This window comes from Coenobita brevimanus, chromosome 66 (genome assembly GCF_032717465.1).
Source record: "Coenobita brevimanus isolate Jiangsu-jjx chromosome 66, ASM3271746v2, whole genome shotgun sequence".
Taxonomy (NCBI): Eukaryota; Metazoa; Arthropoda; class Malacostraca; order Decapoda; family Coenobitidae; genus Coenobita; species Coenobita brevimanus.
The window spans coordinates 4,664,413-4,681,094 of record NC_137019.1 but is presented as its reverse complement, the minus strand read 5'-3'; the positions used below and the strand labels follow the sequence as shown (position 1 = coordinate 4,681,094).

General features: G+C 40.1%; 1 protein-coding gene across 1 annotated transcript in view; it reads right to left on the bottom strand.

Moving 5' to 3' along the window:
• The window catches only part of LOC145405295 (transcription factor RelB homolog), a 103,900-nt gene that overhangs the window by 56,928 nt on the left and 30,290 nt on the right, over positions 1 to 16,682 (bottom strand). Inside the window, exons 4-7 of the mRNA XM_080276716.1 lie at positions 14,715 to 14,840; positions 11,242 to 11,485; positions 9,180 to 9,323; positions 4,966 to 5,064 (exon numbers count right to left, since the gene is read on the bottom strand). Of these exons, the coding sequence (XP_080132842.1) occupies positions 4,966 to 5,064; positions 9,180 to 9,323; positions 11,242 to 11,485; positions 14,715 to 14,840 (613 nt within the window). The remainder of the gene's footprint in view (positions 1 to 4,965; positions 5,065 to 9,179; positions 9,324 to 11,241; positions 11,486 to 14,714; positions 14,841 to 16,682) is intronic.

Here is a 16,682-nt window from a genome sequence, read left to right as displayed (position 1 = left end):
ATGCCAGGACCAATTTGCCTTGTCTTGGGCTCCTACTCCTCATGGGACAACACTGGATCTGATGATGCATGAATGATTGAATTAAGAGTGCCACATGACTCTGCAGTCCATCTATTAACTCTTCATAAATTATTTAAGCCTCCAAAATTTTTGACTCCACCCCAAAGACATTCTTTCCACACTTAAGGCTTCCTTTAACCCTTGCCAAGCTGCAACCTTCATATGAGGCAAAATGGTCTGCACGGCCCTTGCTGCAAGCCTCATATGAGGTACAATTCACATTGGCTATACAACAATGACTCAGGGGAGGTAAACCACCTTACAAAGAATCAGCACAGCAGGGGTTAATTAAAAATTTTAATCAAATACACATTAGGTTCAGATGATTCTGTCAGTTAACAATCCTTGCCATCTGCATCTCCATATCCATATCATCATTTCTATCCTCCTCCATTACTTTTACTCTCCATTTTACAAACCTCACATTCTCAGAAGTTTACTCACTGTATCTATGTATCTATCCATCCATCCATCATCCAATCCTACGTTGCCCCATGAGGAGCATAGAAGCCAGGGGCTAGGCAAATTGGTCTTGGCATTTTAAGATCACAGTGACCAGCCTCACTCATCTATGAGTGGCAATACGTGAGCAATAAACCCCAACCACCCCTTGGATATAAACCTTCACTGGCTCAATCCGATTGAAGTGCTGTTACAACCCACTAAACCACAAGGCGCCAAAATTTGGTTATATGGTTACCACCCAGCGTAGTAATGGTTTCTTGGTGTACAGAAAAAACTATTTGGCTTGTCACTCAGTGTAGAGTCACCCACAGGCAGAAGGAAGACGAAAGAATGAAGGAAAGACAGAAGAGGGAGTGTAGAGTCACCCGTAGGCAGGAGAGGAAAGAATGTAGGAAAGAAAGACAGAAGAGGATGGATGGAAAGAAGGTTGGAGGAGAGGAAACGGCAGACACCCGAGAGCAGCACTACATTGAGTGAATGGATGGTGAGCGCCCCCACATACCACAGTATCTAACAATCATATTTTGGCCTTCCATACCTCCTCCCACCCTCTATGTCAACTCACACTGATCCTTTTCACCATTCAACTGATACTGACTCTATTAAACCATATTTATGCACAACCTCTTCTACAGAGATGGCATCGATATCATCTGGTGGTATGACTGCCTGACTGTAAAAATGCCTCTTGATCCCCTTCTTATCCCCCAACAGGAAGATGGTGGACCGCGGAAGAAGGGCAGCTCTGGCCTACAGTCCACCAAGTTCAAATTCAGATGAGCCTGAGGTAGCTGCTGCTGCTGCTGCTGCTACTACTACTGCTAACCTTTAATCGACAGACTTCCTTAATTCATTTGTAAAGGATCTATTTCTCATCCCAGTCAACCAATGCAACCCATATACTGTACAGGATGTCCAAAAATGGCTGGATACATTTCCTAGTGTTATAACAAAACTATGAAAAGAACTGAAACAAGTGAAATATCAACTTTACATCAACTTGAGTTTCTGGACGTACTGAGTTTTGTTTCTGTGCAATCTCTCTGAACCATTTCAATACAGCAACACCTTTTTACAGTTTACTCCTGCTTACCTCAGTCAATTATATTCAACACAGGAAAGATCTCCTGTCCTGAATGAGTTAATGAAGGCTGTATCTAATCCCTCCAGTTTGAATAAAATAATCTGCAAGGTCCAAGAATGAAACTAAATCTGTCCCATCAGCATGAAGCAATTAGGCATAAAACTCATATTGTCACAAATGCTGCAACCACAGGGCTGGCACGTGTGAGTCAACCAGTGTTGACATTTCAAAAAGCTATCTTGCCATACCCTAACATTCTACCAGTGATGCAATGAACACACACATAAACCAGAGATGATGTATAATTTAAAAGAAAGAACAATGTCATAGGCCGGGTAAATTAAAGGAAGCGATTTGAGGGATGGAGTTTTCTGTGACTGTTGGCATGCATTAAGGGATCGGTCTTGAGCTCCTTTTTGTGTGTCATGGTGCTTGAACGTCAGGGGTATGATTACAAGAGGCACACTGAAAAAGACTTGGGCGAGGTCGTACAGTGCAACCGCAGGGGTAAGGGGCTGAAGAGGGAGGCTGCCAGAAATCAAGCAGCATGGAGCGTTGCCATTAGGTGACCAAGTCTTATGCATGCAAGCATGTTGGAGACCTTATAAACGATATTGTGTATGGCTATCCTAAGAGATGAGACTAAGTCAATCATCTGAAACAATGTTTTAGGTGAAACTGATAACCAGCTGGATGTCTGCCTTGCCTCAAATGGATCTCATGTAGGAAAATTCATAAGTAAAATCAAATGTAAATGCTAATGTGACACTTTCTCCATTCCAGTACCAGTAAACTGTAAGGGAAGAGCAAGACAGTCTCAAGAAAGGTTTATTATTCAATGACTCTACACATACCAGAGCAAGTTTAAACCATTCCATGTTCATTTAGATTTTATGCTTCAGGGAAAATATATATATATATATATATATATATATATATATATATATATATACAGTATATATATATATATATATATATATATATATATATATATATATATATATATATATATATATATATATATATATATATATATATATATACACAGTAACCTCTCAAATAACACGAGGGTTAGGTTCCTGGAGAGGTCGCGTTAGTTAAAAACGCCTTTTTTAAACATTATTTTCCCATAAGAAACAATGGTATTTTGGTGGGTTACGTTCCTGGACTCTGGGAAAGTCTACCCATTGGGGAGTTATGCTACTCTAAACTTAAAAGCAACAATATTAATTTGAAGGAAAATCCACAAAAAAAACAAAAACAGTATATCTGGGGAGAAATAAACAACATTTGAGCCCTAGTTGGGCTGAAGCATCGTTTACTTCCCCCCAAATACATACTGTTTTCGTTTTTTACATGGATCTTCTTTCAATTCTGCTTCATTCACGGGATTGTGAAAGTTCCTCAACATTATTTATGCGTTAGTAGGTCATAAAAACACTACAGTAAAAGCAACATTTTCATTGCAGTAAGTAGGTCACAAACAATAACAACACAGCCTCACTTCATCTATGCATCACTCGTCTTCTGCTGCTGTCCCTCCTCACCTCGCTAACCCACCTCCCGCCGCTCCCCACCCTAAATTTGTTGTCCCTCCTTGCTCTGCTGTCTTTCCTCATCCTCTGACTCCCATGCTACTGGTAATGAAGATAACTCCCTAAGGTTTTCTGTCTTCTTCATAAAGAACTGCTCTATCTTGGTCTGAATGGTTTTCTTCTTTCTGTTCTGCAGCATCAAGTTGTAACACTTTAGATCTGCCATCACTTTGCTGGCCAAATTTTGTCCGAAAATGAGCCAAATTGCTCAGAATGGGGCCAAACTTCATTTTCAAATATTACAGTTAGAATAAAACCAGTTTAAGCAAAAGACAAATAAAAAATTGTATTTAGGCATAAACTGCCACACATGGTCTATCAGCTTGGCACTGTCCAAGGTGCGTGCGGCTAATTTGAAACCATCACGAACGTGTAAAGTCGCATTAAATCAAGAAAACCTTGTTAGTTAAACATATCTCCTTAAATATATGCTCGTGTTAAATCGAAAACGTGTTTTTAACCTCGTGTTAGTTGAGAGGTTATGTGTGTGTGTGTGTGTGTGTGTGTGTATATATATATATATATATATATATATATATATATACAGTAGAACCTCTTTAATCCGGACCCCTTTAATCCGGATTTCTGTTAATCCGGACAAAATTTAAAAATAATAAGATCCAAAAATATGTTGAAAGTAATTCTAAAGTCATTTTCAGTATCGACGCGGAAAGCGATCGTCATTCGTTTAGTCTCGGATCATGCTAGGTCGCAACATGGGCGCCTGTTTAAACACACGCTAGCATTCATTCCATCAACTAGTTCACCAACCATTTATATTTTTACGCTGTATTTCAAAAGTTAATCCTCCTTACCATGCCCCTTAATGCAAGTGTAGCTTCTGTAATGAATAAAGGTGTTAAAAGTAGGAGTTTGCTTACACAAAAATGGGTCAGAATATTCTGCAGTGTTTAGTGATTACTGTAGGTTATTTTTTGTACTTAAATGTGCTTTCCTTGTACATCAAACATTAGCTTCTTGCCCATATGGGTGTTATCAATATGCCAAAGATGACGATGTATTTTTTGCCTACATAAGTTTTATTTTTATTCCAAATATTACAGTTAATTAATTTTTTTTTTTGCCTACACTTACCACAATTTAAAATGTAGGCTAGTTTCTTGTCATGGCCTTACCTGTAAATTATGCAATATAAAACTATCGTACATGATTAGTTTTCTCATTTTAGTACTAGTATCCTTTCATCTTTTGCAGTTATGTAGGGTTGACATATGCCACATATGTTAATAATTAACAAACATACCATATGTAGATAGAGTTTGGTATGAACTGGAGATTACCCTGATGGTCCAGACAATCTGCTAATTCGGACAACCCTTCCCCCCATATAGTCTGAATGAGAGAGGTTCTACTGTATATATATATATATATAAAATTCAAGGATCAGTTCTAAATTTTACTACTTAATATTTATTTATTTTGTCAGAAAAACATAAAATGTGGTCAACTACTTTTAGCCACCCTGTACATTCCTTAATACTCTCACTCTGTTTATGACTGGTTTGCTTTTCAGTTTTTCTAATTTCTCTCTCTCTCTTTCACTTGCATACACACACACACACACACACACACACACACACACACACACACAGTAACTCAATACCTGAACATGCATGTGCGACATTCTGGAAGTTCATAAAACAAAAACTGAGAATGAAACAATGATGCAGGGCATACAGTTATATACTGTAGGTAAGGTACTACAGACTTTTTATTCAACAAATATGTGTTTTCTCTCACCTTTTGTAACTTTGTCACATAGCAGAATAATCTCCTTTCCTCCTGCCACACTGCTTGTGCAATCACTCAGCTTGCAGATGATCAAATCAGATGTTGCTTCTGCAATTGGCATGGGAGGGAAATCAGACACGGGACCCTTAGTTAACATAGCTACCTTACCTTGAGAAGCTAACATGTTAATCAAGTTTGGCACTGCAAAACCATAATAATCAGCCTACCTCCTACTGGTCACTCAATCAAAGCCACTCTGTTTCTTTCGTACCCCTGTCAAACTATCCTAAACACTCTGCCAGACCACAAATGTCATAACAATACTGCACTGTAATATGTCAATAGCATGCATGCATGCTTGAGTGCCTGGTACCAATTAGGATAAATCCCACTGGTTCTGTGCATTTATCAAGCAATTCCATTATCACGTGGAATGTTCAGTACGCGTTATGCATGATAACCAAGGAATCACTGTACTGAACAGTATTTAGCCGCAGTAATCTTTCATCATTTGTTCCAGGACTGTATTCACTAAAGATCTTTATCAATCCTTACTATAGTAATGACCCAATTTATGACTGGGTAATGTCAAGTGAAGAACCAATTGCATACCAATTACTCATAAACTGATGTTGATTTAAAACTGGTTCAATGGGGATATGTTGGGGGTCATGGGTCCCATAACCTAAAATCTCAAAAAGCACTTCCACCACCCGCATGAAGTACATCGTACGCTGGTCCAAGTTATCACCAAGGGTCCCCCCTGAAGGTGGAGGACAGCTGGAGGGCCCAGCCAATATATAACTCAGGTCATGAGGAGGTGGTGATGAGTGATGGGGATAGTGAAGCTGTGGGAGAAAGTACTGGTGTGGTAGGTGGGCACTGATGCGATGAGGCAGCAGGAGTGTGGGTACATTTTACGACGCTGCTAGGACAACCTCGGATTTTCTTATTATGGAAGAGATTATGGATGTGGATGTGATAAGAAGCGTTAGGAGAAACACACTGAGGTGGTCTGGCCATGTGAAGAGGATGGAGAGTAGGAGGCTGACGAAGAGAGTGTATATGAGTGAGGTGGAGGGGGAGAGAGTGAGGGAGACGCTAAGGATGAGATGGAGGGATGGAGTGGAGAGGTATAAGAGAGAGGGGTGTGTGAGCTGGGAGCAGGGTAGTGAAATGGGGGGGGAGGGACAGGGCGACACTGAGGCAATTTGTTTGTGGCCACACCATATGGGATTAAGGCATCTGGCAATAGATAGATAGATAGACAGATCATGGACTGGGGCAGCTTAAGGGATTCTGCAACCTTGTTTGTCCCAAGTTTATCCTTCTGGTGCTTAAAAGTGTCCAATTTAATAACATCAAAGGAATGGCAACACCTTACCTTTTAAGACTGCCCTGGGTACCTTCAGTAGCACTATGCTTTTCACTAGGGTTAGCACCCTTACCTGTGTTCCAAGTCACAAGTTTCAGCATTCCACACAAAAAGTTATTTATCCACTTAATTTCACACACTGCACTATTAGTAGCACACCAGCACTGTTATTTTGCAACAGCAATGATGTTTCGATGGCCCTGCATGTGCGAGACAGTTATATGACAAGGGGAGCACAAGGGAGATGACAACAGCAGCAGGAAGAATGAGCAAGGGAACGAGCAACACAAGGACTCCAAAGGAGTGGCAGGAAGGAGGATGTGTGTGTGTGTGTGTGTGTGTGTGTAGAGGCCTCAGAAGGGGGTTCTGCTCATGTAAACATAAGGAAGCCATCCTGGCTCAAATATATGACTGTTGGCTTGCATGGGTGGCAGCATGCCCACGCTGGATCATCTTATGTGGCTATGTGCCCATCACATAAATTGTACAGTACATTCTCTATACAGGATCAAATGGGTCATAAGCCTTATCCGATAAAGCTAATAATCCGGTAAGTTCGATGGTCCCCCCCCCCCGGGAAGTGGAATTTCAAGAACATAAAAGAATATAAATAGGTAAAATAGCATATTCTAGTGACAAAAATGAAAACTATACCCATTTTACACTAACCTGGCAGATAATTTCACACCCCTCTCATAGCTCTTCTTCATGACTAGCCCAAGTGGGTGGGAAAAGCTGCCGCCAGCATTGGTAACTGGGTTCTGAGTCACCCCACATGCCGAAAGTGATCCAGTAGGCCTGTGTCACATGCTCCAAGTAACAGATAGCAGATGTTAAATGCAAAAAAGTGCCCAATGGGCCCACAGTTGTCCAGTACACTCACACCCCGATTTCCAGCAGTGTTGTGTACCAATGGTGGTATTCAGTCACTAAGTACGTTGGACATCAAAGTAATATTCCCCACAAGATACTGTAGGAAAGCCAGAGATGCATTCCAGGCTCAAACCCAAACTCTCACAAACCTGACTCAATCAATAGAGACTGACACAGAAACACCATAGGCAATGTTATTATCCTTATAAACAATCTATCTATCTATCTATTGCCAGATGCCTCAATCCTGTTTGGGGTGGCCACAAACAAATCGCCTCCACATCGTCCTGTCCCCTGCCATTTCACTGCCCGGTTCCCAACTCACACCCCCCTCTCTCATATACCTCTCCACCCCATCCCTCCATCTCATCCTCGGCCTCCCCCTCCCTCTTCCCCCCTCCACCTCACTCACATACACTCTCTTCGTCAGTCTTTCACCCTCCATCCTCTCCACATGGCCAAACCACCTCAGTGTGTTCCTCATAACAATGTTATTTCTAAAAAATGGGACTGCAAACATTACACACAGGAAGGTGAGGTGGTGACAGGCAGCAAGCTATGTGGGGGCAGGGGATAGCAGGGGGACAGGCAAGGGGATGGGAAGGGAGACAAGCAGGGGTGGGGGAGGGTGGGAAGAGAGACAAATGGGGATGAGGGAAGGTCAAGAGGAAGGGGAGGGAGACAAGCAGGGATGGGGGAGGATGGGGGGACAGAGAGGGAGATAAGAAATCCAAACTGCCCTACTACCCCCCACCCCCACCCCATCACACGCATTTGCTCACTCATTTATTCTTTCACTCACTCATTCATTCTCTCTCTCTCTCACATATTATGGCTATTTAATGATGTAAACAAAAAGTCTATGTACAAAAAGAACATTTTCCTACTAGGCTGTTGCCAGGGAGTGTGGAGCTGGCTCAGCTGCTGACTGGGAGTGCTGGCCTGGCTCACTTGTTGGCATGGCAGTGGTTTGGATGAACTCATTTCAAAAAATTAGGGAGCTGTGGGGTGTCGGATTAGTGAGGCGATGGCCGTTCACATTGTCTGGATTGTGGGAATGTTCCCATTTCTTTTGTTCGGTCTGGCGAATCACTGGTTATCAATGGATCAGAAATTTAGGTATGGGTGTACCTAAATGTGGTTTTTCCCATTTACCGGATGGTATACGATATGTACAACAGTTTGTCCAGGGGTACTCAAAGTGTTTGGTAAATCCGATACCTGGTCTAGCAGGATACGTTAAAGCAGGGGTCTACTGTATAAGCGATTTTCGTGATCGTCAACCCGAATCTGGGTATAAGTTTTCATCTATTGTTAGAAATCAACCACATACCTGACAATCACATACTGGGTCATTATTGTACAATAATTTCACCATACCAATGATTTATTATTAGCAACAGCTTTGTTTTATCTCATAGTCTGAAAGGGTCTCTCAAAATCTGATTTTTTCATTTGTTAGTTTTATTATAATCTATATGTAAGTAATGTTATAAAGCAGCCTAATTATCCCAATATGCACAGATCTGTTATGCATCTTGGAGGCATTCTTGTCAAGTTCAGCTGCTACACAGTCTTCTTCTCTGTTGACAACTGCCAAATACAGCCTCTACAGGCTCCCATAGCTTTGGGACTCGCCATGTTTAAATCCATCTCCGTTAATACTCTTCTATTCTCTTGCCCATTCTATCAAACTATTGTATTCATTCCTGTTACAAAGTTTTACATTTTAATCCTCCATAAAGCCCATTTTTATTCCTACAACAAAGTTTTACATTTCAATCCTCTCTTTCTTTTGCATATTCATCCCTTCAACCAATCTGCATATTCCCGTCTAAATTCATTATTCTCCGTTATTCCACATGATACGGGTGCCTTAAACCTGATGATGATGATGATGATGATGATGATGATGATGATGGAATATCCAGGAAGCATTCTCATTCCATTACTAGGAAGTGGGAATTGAACTCACTCTTATCATATATTGGATCTGAAACAACTGGCTTCAGTGGGAAGGTGAACTTTCCCTTCTCAGCACCCTCAAGGAACACCTGGAAACACAGTCGTAAGGAGTTCAGGTCGATGCTCTGAGGCTGGTTTCTATGATTGAATCCCGCTGTGGATAAGAAACAACAAACATTACACCATACTTTACATGCACATAAATTGCAGTACCTATCTACCTACCTACCTATCCAACTCTATCTCTCTCTTAATAAATAAATAAACAAAATATATACATATATATTATATATATATACACTACATATACATACATACACACACACACACATATATATATATATATATATATATATATATATATATATATATTGTTACGGAACGGAGAAAGATAACGTACACTTTAAGTGAGAATGCTAAAAATCACTACTGTCCCGTAAAGTTCCAGGTTCAAAACAAAAGAGTTAGGTAAAATTACAAGTTAAAGTTTAATGCTCAAACTAACAACAAAACATTCAGGACTCATAAGGATAATGTAATGGCAAAAACAGGTTAAATATATGGTTAACTGCAATAGCCTCTATTAACACGAAATTAGCAAGAATAAATTTATCTAAGTCAGCCCTGATAAAATGAGATACCCGATAATACTCAGTGAATGCCAGATAAATTATTACAGATACAAACTATTATCAAAAATGACTGACATAAAGAACCCTACACGAATTACAAAAACTTCACTAGGCCCACAAATTAAACTTATGCTATACAGTACAAGAAAAAATGCAACAACAGTTATACTCAAATTACACACAGCTGCTAGATGGTTGGAGACTTCTTGAGCACTCACAATAATAATATCTGTACAGGGGAGGACAGAGATGTGAACAAAATGAGGAGCAGATCTAAGTGGCCATGATGCAGAGACTGAGCTCATTATATAGGGGCCAGGAGAGCCTGATACAACTTGTAAGAAGGACGCGCAAATGAAGCCATGGGGACAAAGAGCTGAAAATCCCGCAAAGTATAACAGAGAGAACGACTTACTCTACTATAACGGTAGAAGGGGGGGACTGAGGCAGAACACGCTCGTGATCAAACATGCAGCATACTGTGCGTTAAAATTACACAAAGGATGATGAAATCATAGGCTATGTAACAATATATATATATATATATATATATATATATATATGTATACAGTAATCCCTCTTCCAGACTTTGGTCCTTTCTTCCATATCTCAGAAAAAATAAAATATTGTTCTGAGACTCATCTTGGTAGTCTGAAGTATGGATTTTCTTAGCAATGATGCATCTACTTATCTTGGCGGCATCTGCGGCTTTTGCTTATCTTGGTAGCACGTAGACTTTTTCTTACCTCGGTAGTACTGACACCTCTGCTTAGCTTCGTCAGAATATGCATGATGTTCCTATATATGCCTCAACAGAGTTGTCATGAACATGTAGTTTCTCCAGGCTGGGTGAATAAAACTAAAGCACAGTGCCCTATTCTGGATGTCTTCCTCAGTACTGATAACTTATGTTTTTACAAAAGATTTTACTTCCCAGAATGAAGTATTTTAAACAAGATCCCTAAAAATAACTGTTGTAGGAAAAAATATCGTCAGATGAAAAATAACCTGACAATACAAATTTTTTCACATCACCCAATACTGAGCACCAACTCTGGGTATTTCAATTATTCTTAGAAAAACTATAAAAGTAACATGCTGCAGGACAAATTACACAAAGTTAATTCTGCACATCCTTACACACTTATGGCTAAATTTACAAATAAGTTTAAATGAATAAGCATTTTATGTTCTATATCATGCAGGTTGTGGATCAACTTCATGGTCTGAATGATGGTTCCAAATATTTGAAATATTCCAAATATATATTTAAGATTCATATCTTACAGAAAGTTGAGATTAATCCGTTTTTGAAAATGTCATCTCTTAGAACATTTAAGCCAATGAATAAATCAGACCAAGAGAGTTCTGCTAGTTTTACTTATTATTATAAAGAACTATATAATAATCCCTGGTTAACACTAAAATTAAAACACTTACTCTGAAAGGGATCAACCCTAATCTCCTCCCTGAGTTTTAGAGCTTCTTCCACATCCCTCTTCTTAACACACTGGATGCCAAGGTTGCTGAAAATACACTGCATAGAGTCGGAGTTGATGGTCATGGTGCACACACCTTTCTTACATCCCTCCTTCCCAACCAGATTGTGGGGATGTGGTCGGTAAGGAGGGTCCACAGTGACACAGGAAACCACAACCACTGCAGGGCCCTTATACCCTTGCACCTGTAGTTTTAAAAATCATTAGAGATGTGGTAAAATGAAAAGGAAAATGGAATATCATGAATGATGTTATGTTAGGTATCAATTTGGAGACTGTAATGACAGCTTTGGTATTGCCATATGGCCACTTTACCTTAACACACACACACACACACACACACACACACACACACACACACACACACACACACACACACACACAGCATGCCCTCATTTTATGATGATGATTTTGGAAATATCCATCACTTATTGTGTAACTGTTTAAAGAATAATTAATAACATGGGTTCACTGGGGATATGTTTTTGGCCACAAGTCATCCACCAAAAACGGCTAAAAACACGTTAAGAACAAAGTTTCCAACTCACCTAAACTGAGTGGTTATTTAAATTCACTGCACTTCACTTCCTACCTGAACTCCAACAATACACTACTGTTCCATCACTAAACATGCAACAATGACAAATGCAAAAGCCATCTTTCTGCAATCAAATGACCATAAACTTGCGTAAGGGTGATCATATAAGTAAAAATGGTGATTGCATACAGATCCAACATAATAGAGCCAGAGGCATGTCCAGGACTTGGGAAAAAAGTCCCTGGATAGGTATTTAGAGACCCCAACCCAACCGTACTTTGAAAGCCACCTAAATAACTCCCTACTGGACACGCACAGCACCTGTTTAAGACCCTATGCACACAAATAAGGGAGAGAAACCATGAAATAAATGAAAAGGAACCAGAGAATGAGAAATCAGAAGTCAGTATGGAAAATATTTAGGAGTGTACAGGGTACTTACGACACGTCTGTGGCCGTTGTGAAGATTAACCCGCCTCCTCTATGACTCTGACAGTGGTGAAGATGCACTTGAAGCACGTATAGTAATCCACTGTTGCGCTGCACTTAATCCTTTGAACTGTGAACTATAATTGTTTAACACCGCACATTCTGTTCTTACTTGAGTCACGCCAGTTGCAACATGCCAGTGTTGCACTCTACACTTCATCCTTTGCACTCTGAATTCTAATTTCTTAACACTGCACAACACTGTAAATTCCCATGTGGTCTAGTGGCTGCAGGGGTGCTCTAGTGGACGTTGCCGGAACTACACACCAAAACACACCTGTTCGTCACCGCGCGGAAAAGTCAGAGTACGGATGAACACTATCTATCTATCTGTCTATTGCCAAATGCCATAATCCCATAAGGGGTGGGCATTTGACATTGAGTTACCGTATTTGTTTTACAGGGACAGGCACTAAACCTCCACCAACACATATTTTAGGAAGAGAGAGAGTAGTAAGAGTCATATACTCAACCCATCCCAACACTGAATCTTGTACTACGTAGTACATCATGCTGAAAACTGCAAGAACTTGGCACATTTATTATTTTCCTACTACTCAAAACTTATTATCTGTAGAATACAACAAATAAATTATTTTGAAGTATGTTAAATCTCTAGGCTTTTTTTTTTTTTTTTTAATGATAGTGTATCAGGGGTGGAAGAGTTCATTTGTTTGCTTTAGATGGGTGGTTAAATGCTTCAGATGGATGCTTCAGTTCATGGCTTCATGTGTCGACGTCTAGTGGCTGTTTTGGAAGCAGAGGGTGGGTATACAAAATATTAAAGCAATGAGACTGAACAGGTATTATTATTTTCCTTCTACTCAACAATTATTATATGTAGAAAGCAATACATATTATTACACTGAAATTTACTAATTTGGCTTGTATCAGCTGAATTACTATCATACGTCTGGCATGGTTGCACATACTCGTTGCCCGTCTGCATATGTGCTGCCGACTCTACACCATTCTATTATATTTTTATTTAATGAATATGGTGCCGGATAATAAAACGTATAGTCTCTATGCACAGAGGCCAAAATATCTAATTAGCTTTTATTACCTCTAGCACAAATTCTAATATCTATGTCACACAAAACTGACATTGATGAGTTTGCGGTACAAACTTTCCTGTCCCGTCATTCCACAACACTTCATCATTGTGTCACAGTGTATAGCTCTGAAGGGTAACAATAGTTTTTCTTATTACTGTACATATATAATGTGTCCAACTCTGGACACTAGCTTCACAGTCTGTTCCCATGGCCCGGTAGTCCTCCTACATACCATAGACCTCCACATGTCCCCACTTCAGCATTAACAACCACCATCTATATTGAATACATGCTAGGGCTGTCTCATACAGGACTGGTGTATTGGAATTGGTGTAGGTATTTTTGTGATATGTCGGCGGGTCTTCTGAGAGATCAGTAAACTCAGCTTTATGGAATTTGAATTCTCAAACTGTTCCCTGTCCAGCAGGGATTCAAACCCGGGTCCATTTGAACTGCCGGCCACCTTCCTACCAAGTGGGGTGCCTGGTACCAATTATGATAAATCCCACAGGTTCAGTGCTTTCATTATCATGGCTCAATCTTCAATCAATCATCCCTCTCTGTCATATACTGTTATCATCACCAAAGCAACTCACTTTTCTCTCTGCTTACACGTGCTCACACCTGATCTTACACATCACACATTCCTATTCATCCCCTTTACTCCCACTCATCTTTGTCTTATACAGTGCCATCTTATCGAAACTTACTTTCCTAATAACCTTCATTACTTCTACTCTTTTACTCTTTTTTTGGTTATACCTCTCCCATTCCAAACTGCCATATGAGCCTGGCTAGTTTTATTGGGCCCAGGGCAGATACAGGATCCAGATCTGAGGCCATATGCCATTTTGCAGAAAAATTCTGAAAATGTAAGGGGATTCTTAATCCTAACCACCCTCTTCCTTTTAGCCTGCTTGGTATAAATATTAGAAGAAAGCATTCTTTCTCATCTAACCACAGCGATAAGGTCTATGATTAGTTCCTTATAACAGAGAAGTTATATGCTTTGTCACAAAGTGTATGGCAGCTAGTGGGAACATCCTCTTACCAACACTTGTAAGAGTCATATACTCAACCCATCCCAACACTGAATCTTGTACTACATAGTACATCATGCTGAAAACTGCAAGAACTATACTCATTCTGCAGATTGTTTACATTATAGCTTTAGCTTTTATTGTCTCAAAACCTGCTGTATAAAGGGAATACAAGCACAGTAACTATCCACAATTTACTATTACTGAAATGATTGAACATAATCACACACACACACAGAAACAGACCAGCAAATAAGTGACAAAAAATAAAACCAGGTTCATATCATACCTGTATGGAAGGGTAGGTCTTATTTTCTGTGGTACTTCTAACACCTGGGATAGAACCAGCTGACCGTCCCTCACAGATGTATCGGAACCGTAGAGCTTTTGCCTGGGGCTGCTCTAATATCTTTACCTGGAATTGAATAAGAATGGCAAAAAATTATTATCATTATAATACAGTACAGTAGAGTCATGATTTAAGACTTAGGGAAGCAATGATCTCACAATAACACGAGCATTTAATTTCTCCCTTTATTATTCAATAATATGATAATATCGCTCAATTGTGTGGGAGAAACTAAGTGGGAAGTGGGTACATTTAGGTATTGAGTCTCCAGATGACTGCATCTGTTTACAACTTTTGCACGGAGCTTTTTTCAGTTGCAGCTAGGATTCCTTGACCCAAGCCGACCCACGTGACCCATGTTAGATACCTGCTGCTGCCTGCCTCAATATCATTGTTTTGTTGACTGTCGTTGTGTCTATAGGTATTTATTTATTTTTTTCCTCCCTCATTTTATCTAAGAAATCTGAGTATGCAGTTCCAAACTAACTTTAGTTACATTTTCTAAGCACCCTGAAAGTGCTAAGGGCACAAAAAACTAAAGATGTTAATGGTAAGGAGCAGTAAAATTACTGTAATTCACAGGCTGAATGCAAGAGCTTATAGAGGTTGGGGGAGTGGACATTCTGACCACTACTTGGTGGTGGCCAGAATTAGGATTCAAGTAAGATGGAGAAATAGAAGGGAAAGACAAGAGGAAGGAGTAGTTGCAAGGAGAGTGGAAAGGTTACAAGAGGATGAGAAAAAGGCAGAGTATAAGAGAGAAGTGGAGGAACGATTGGGCAAATATGAATTGGAGCAGATGGGGGATGTGGAAGGTGTGTGCAGGGTATTTACAGAAGAAATATGTGCAGCATGTGATGTGGTGTGTGGGAGGAAGAGAAGACAGAGGGGGGTGCAAGGAACAGCGTGGTGGAATGAAGAGGTGAGACAGGCTGTGGCACAAAAGAAGAAAGCATACAATGAATGGATGAGAAATAGGGGCATGGAAGAAGTTGAGAGGCGGAAGAGAGAGTTATATGTAGAAAGAAAGAGAGAGGTGAAAAGATTAGTATGAGAGAGTAAGAAGAGAGTGGATGAGGAATTTGGAAGGAATTTGAGTGTAATGTGGAGGGACTGTAAGAAAATGTTCTGGAAAGAGGTGAAGAGAGTAAGACAGGGTGGAAGTGAGGTTAGCAGGGGAGTGAAAGTTAAAAATGGTAGATTACTAGTGGAGAAGGGAGAAAAAGTGAGCAGATGGAGAGAACACTTTAAGGAATTGTTGAACATACAGGATGGAAGTAATGCGGGTACAAGTGGCTGGAGAATGGCTGGGAGGAGGGAGATGAGAAGACAGGAGGAAATCAGTAGCATAGAAGTTGTGGAAGCAATGAAGAAAGTTAAATTGGGAAAAGCCCCAGGAATTGACGGAGTGTGCGGTGAAATGCTGAAGCATGGGGGAGAAATAGTAGTAGAATGAATGTGGAAGATGTGCAGATTGGCCTGGGAGGAAGGTAGAGTCCCGGAGGATTGGAAGTCAGGTATGATTATTCTCTTGTACAAAGGAAAATGGGAAAAAGAAGTGTGTGGTAATCATAGGGGGATTTGTCTTCTTAGTATAATAAGAAAAGTGTATGGTAGGATACTTATTGACAGAGTTAGAGAAAGAACAGAGAAATTAGTTGGAGAAGAACGGGGAGGCTTTAGGAAGGGAAGAGGTTGTGTAGATCAGATATTCATTCTTAGATCTTTACAGGAAAAGTTTCTAGAGAAGGGAAAGAAGTTGTATGTGGCTTTCATGGATTTGGAGAAAGCATATGACAGGGTCAATAGACAAGGATTGTGGAAAGTATTAAGAATATATGGAGTAGATGGGACGTTGATGAATGCTGTGAAGAGTATGTATGATGGTGCTAAGGCTGCAGTGCATGT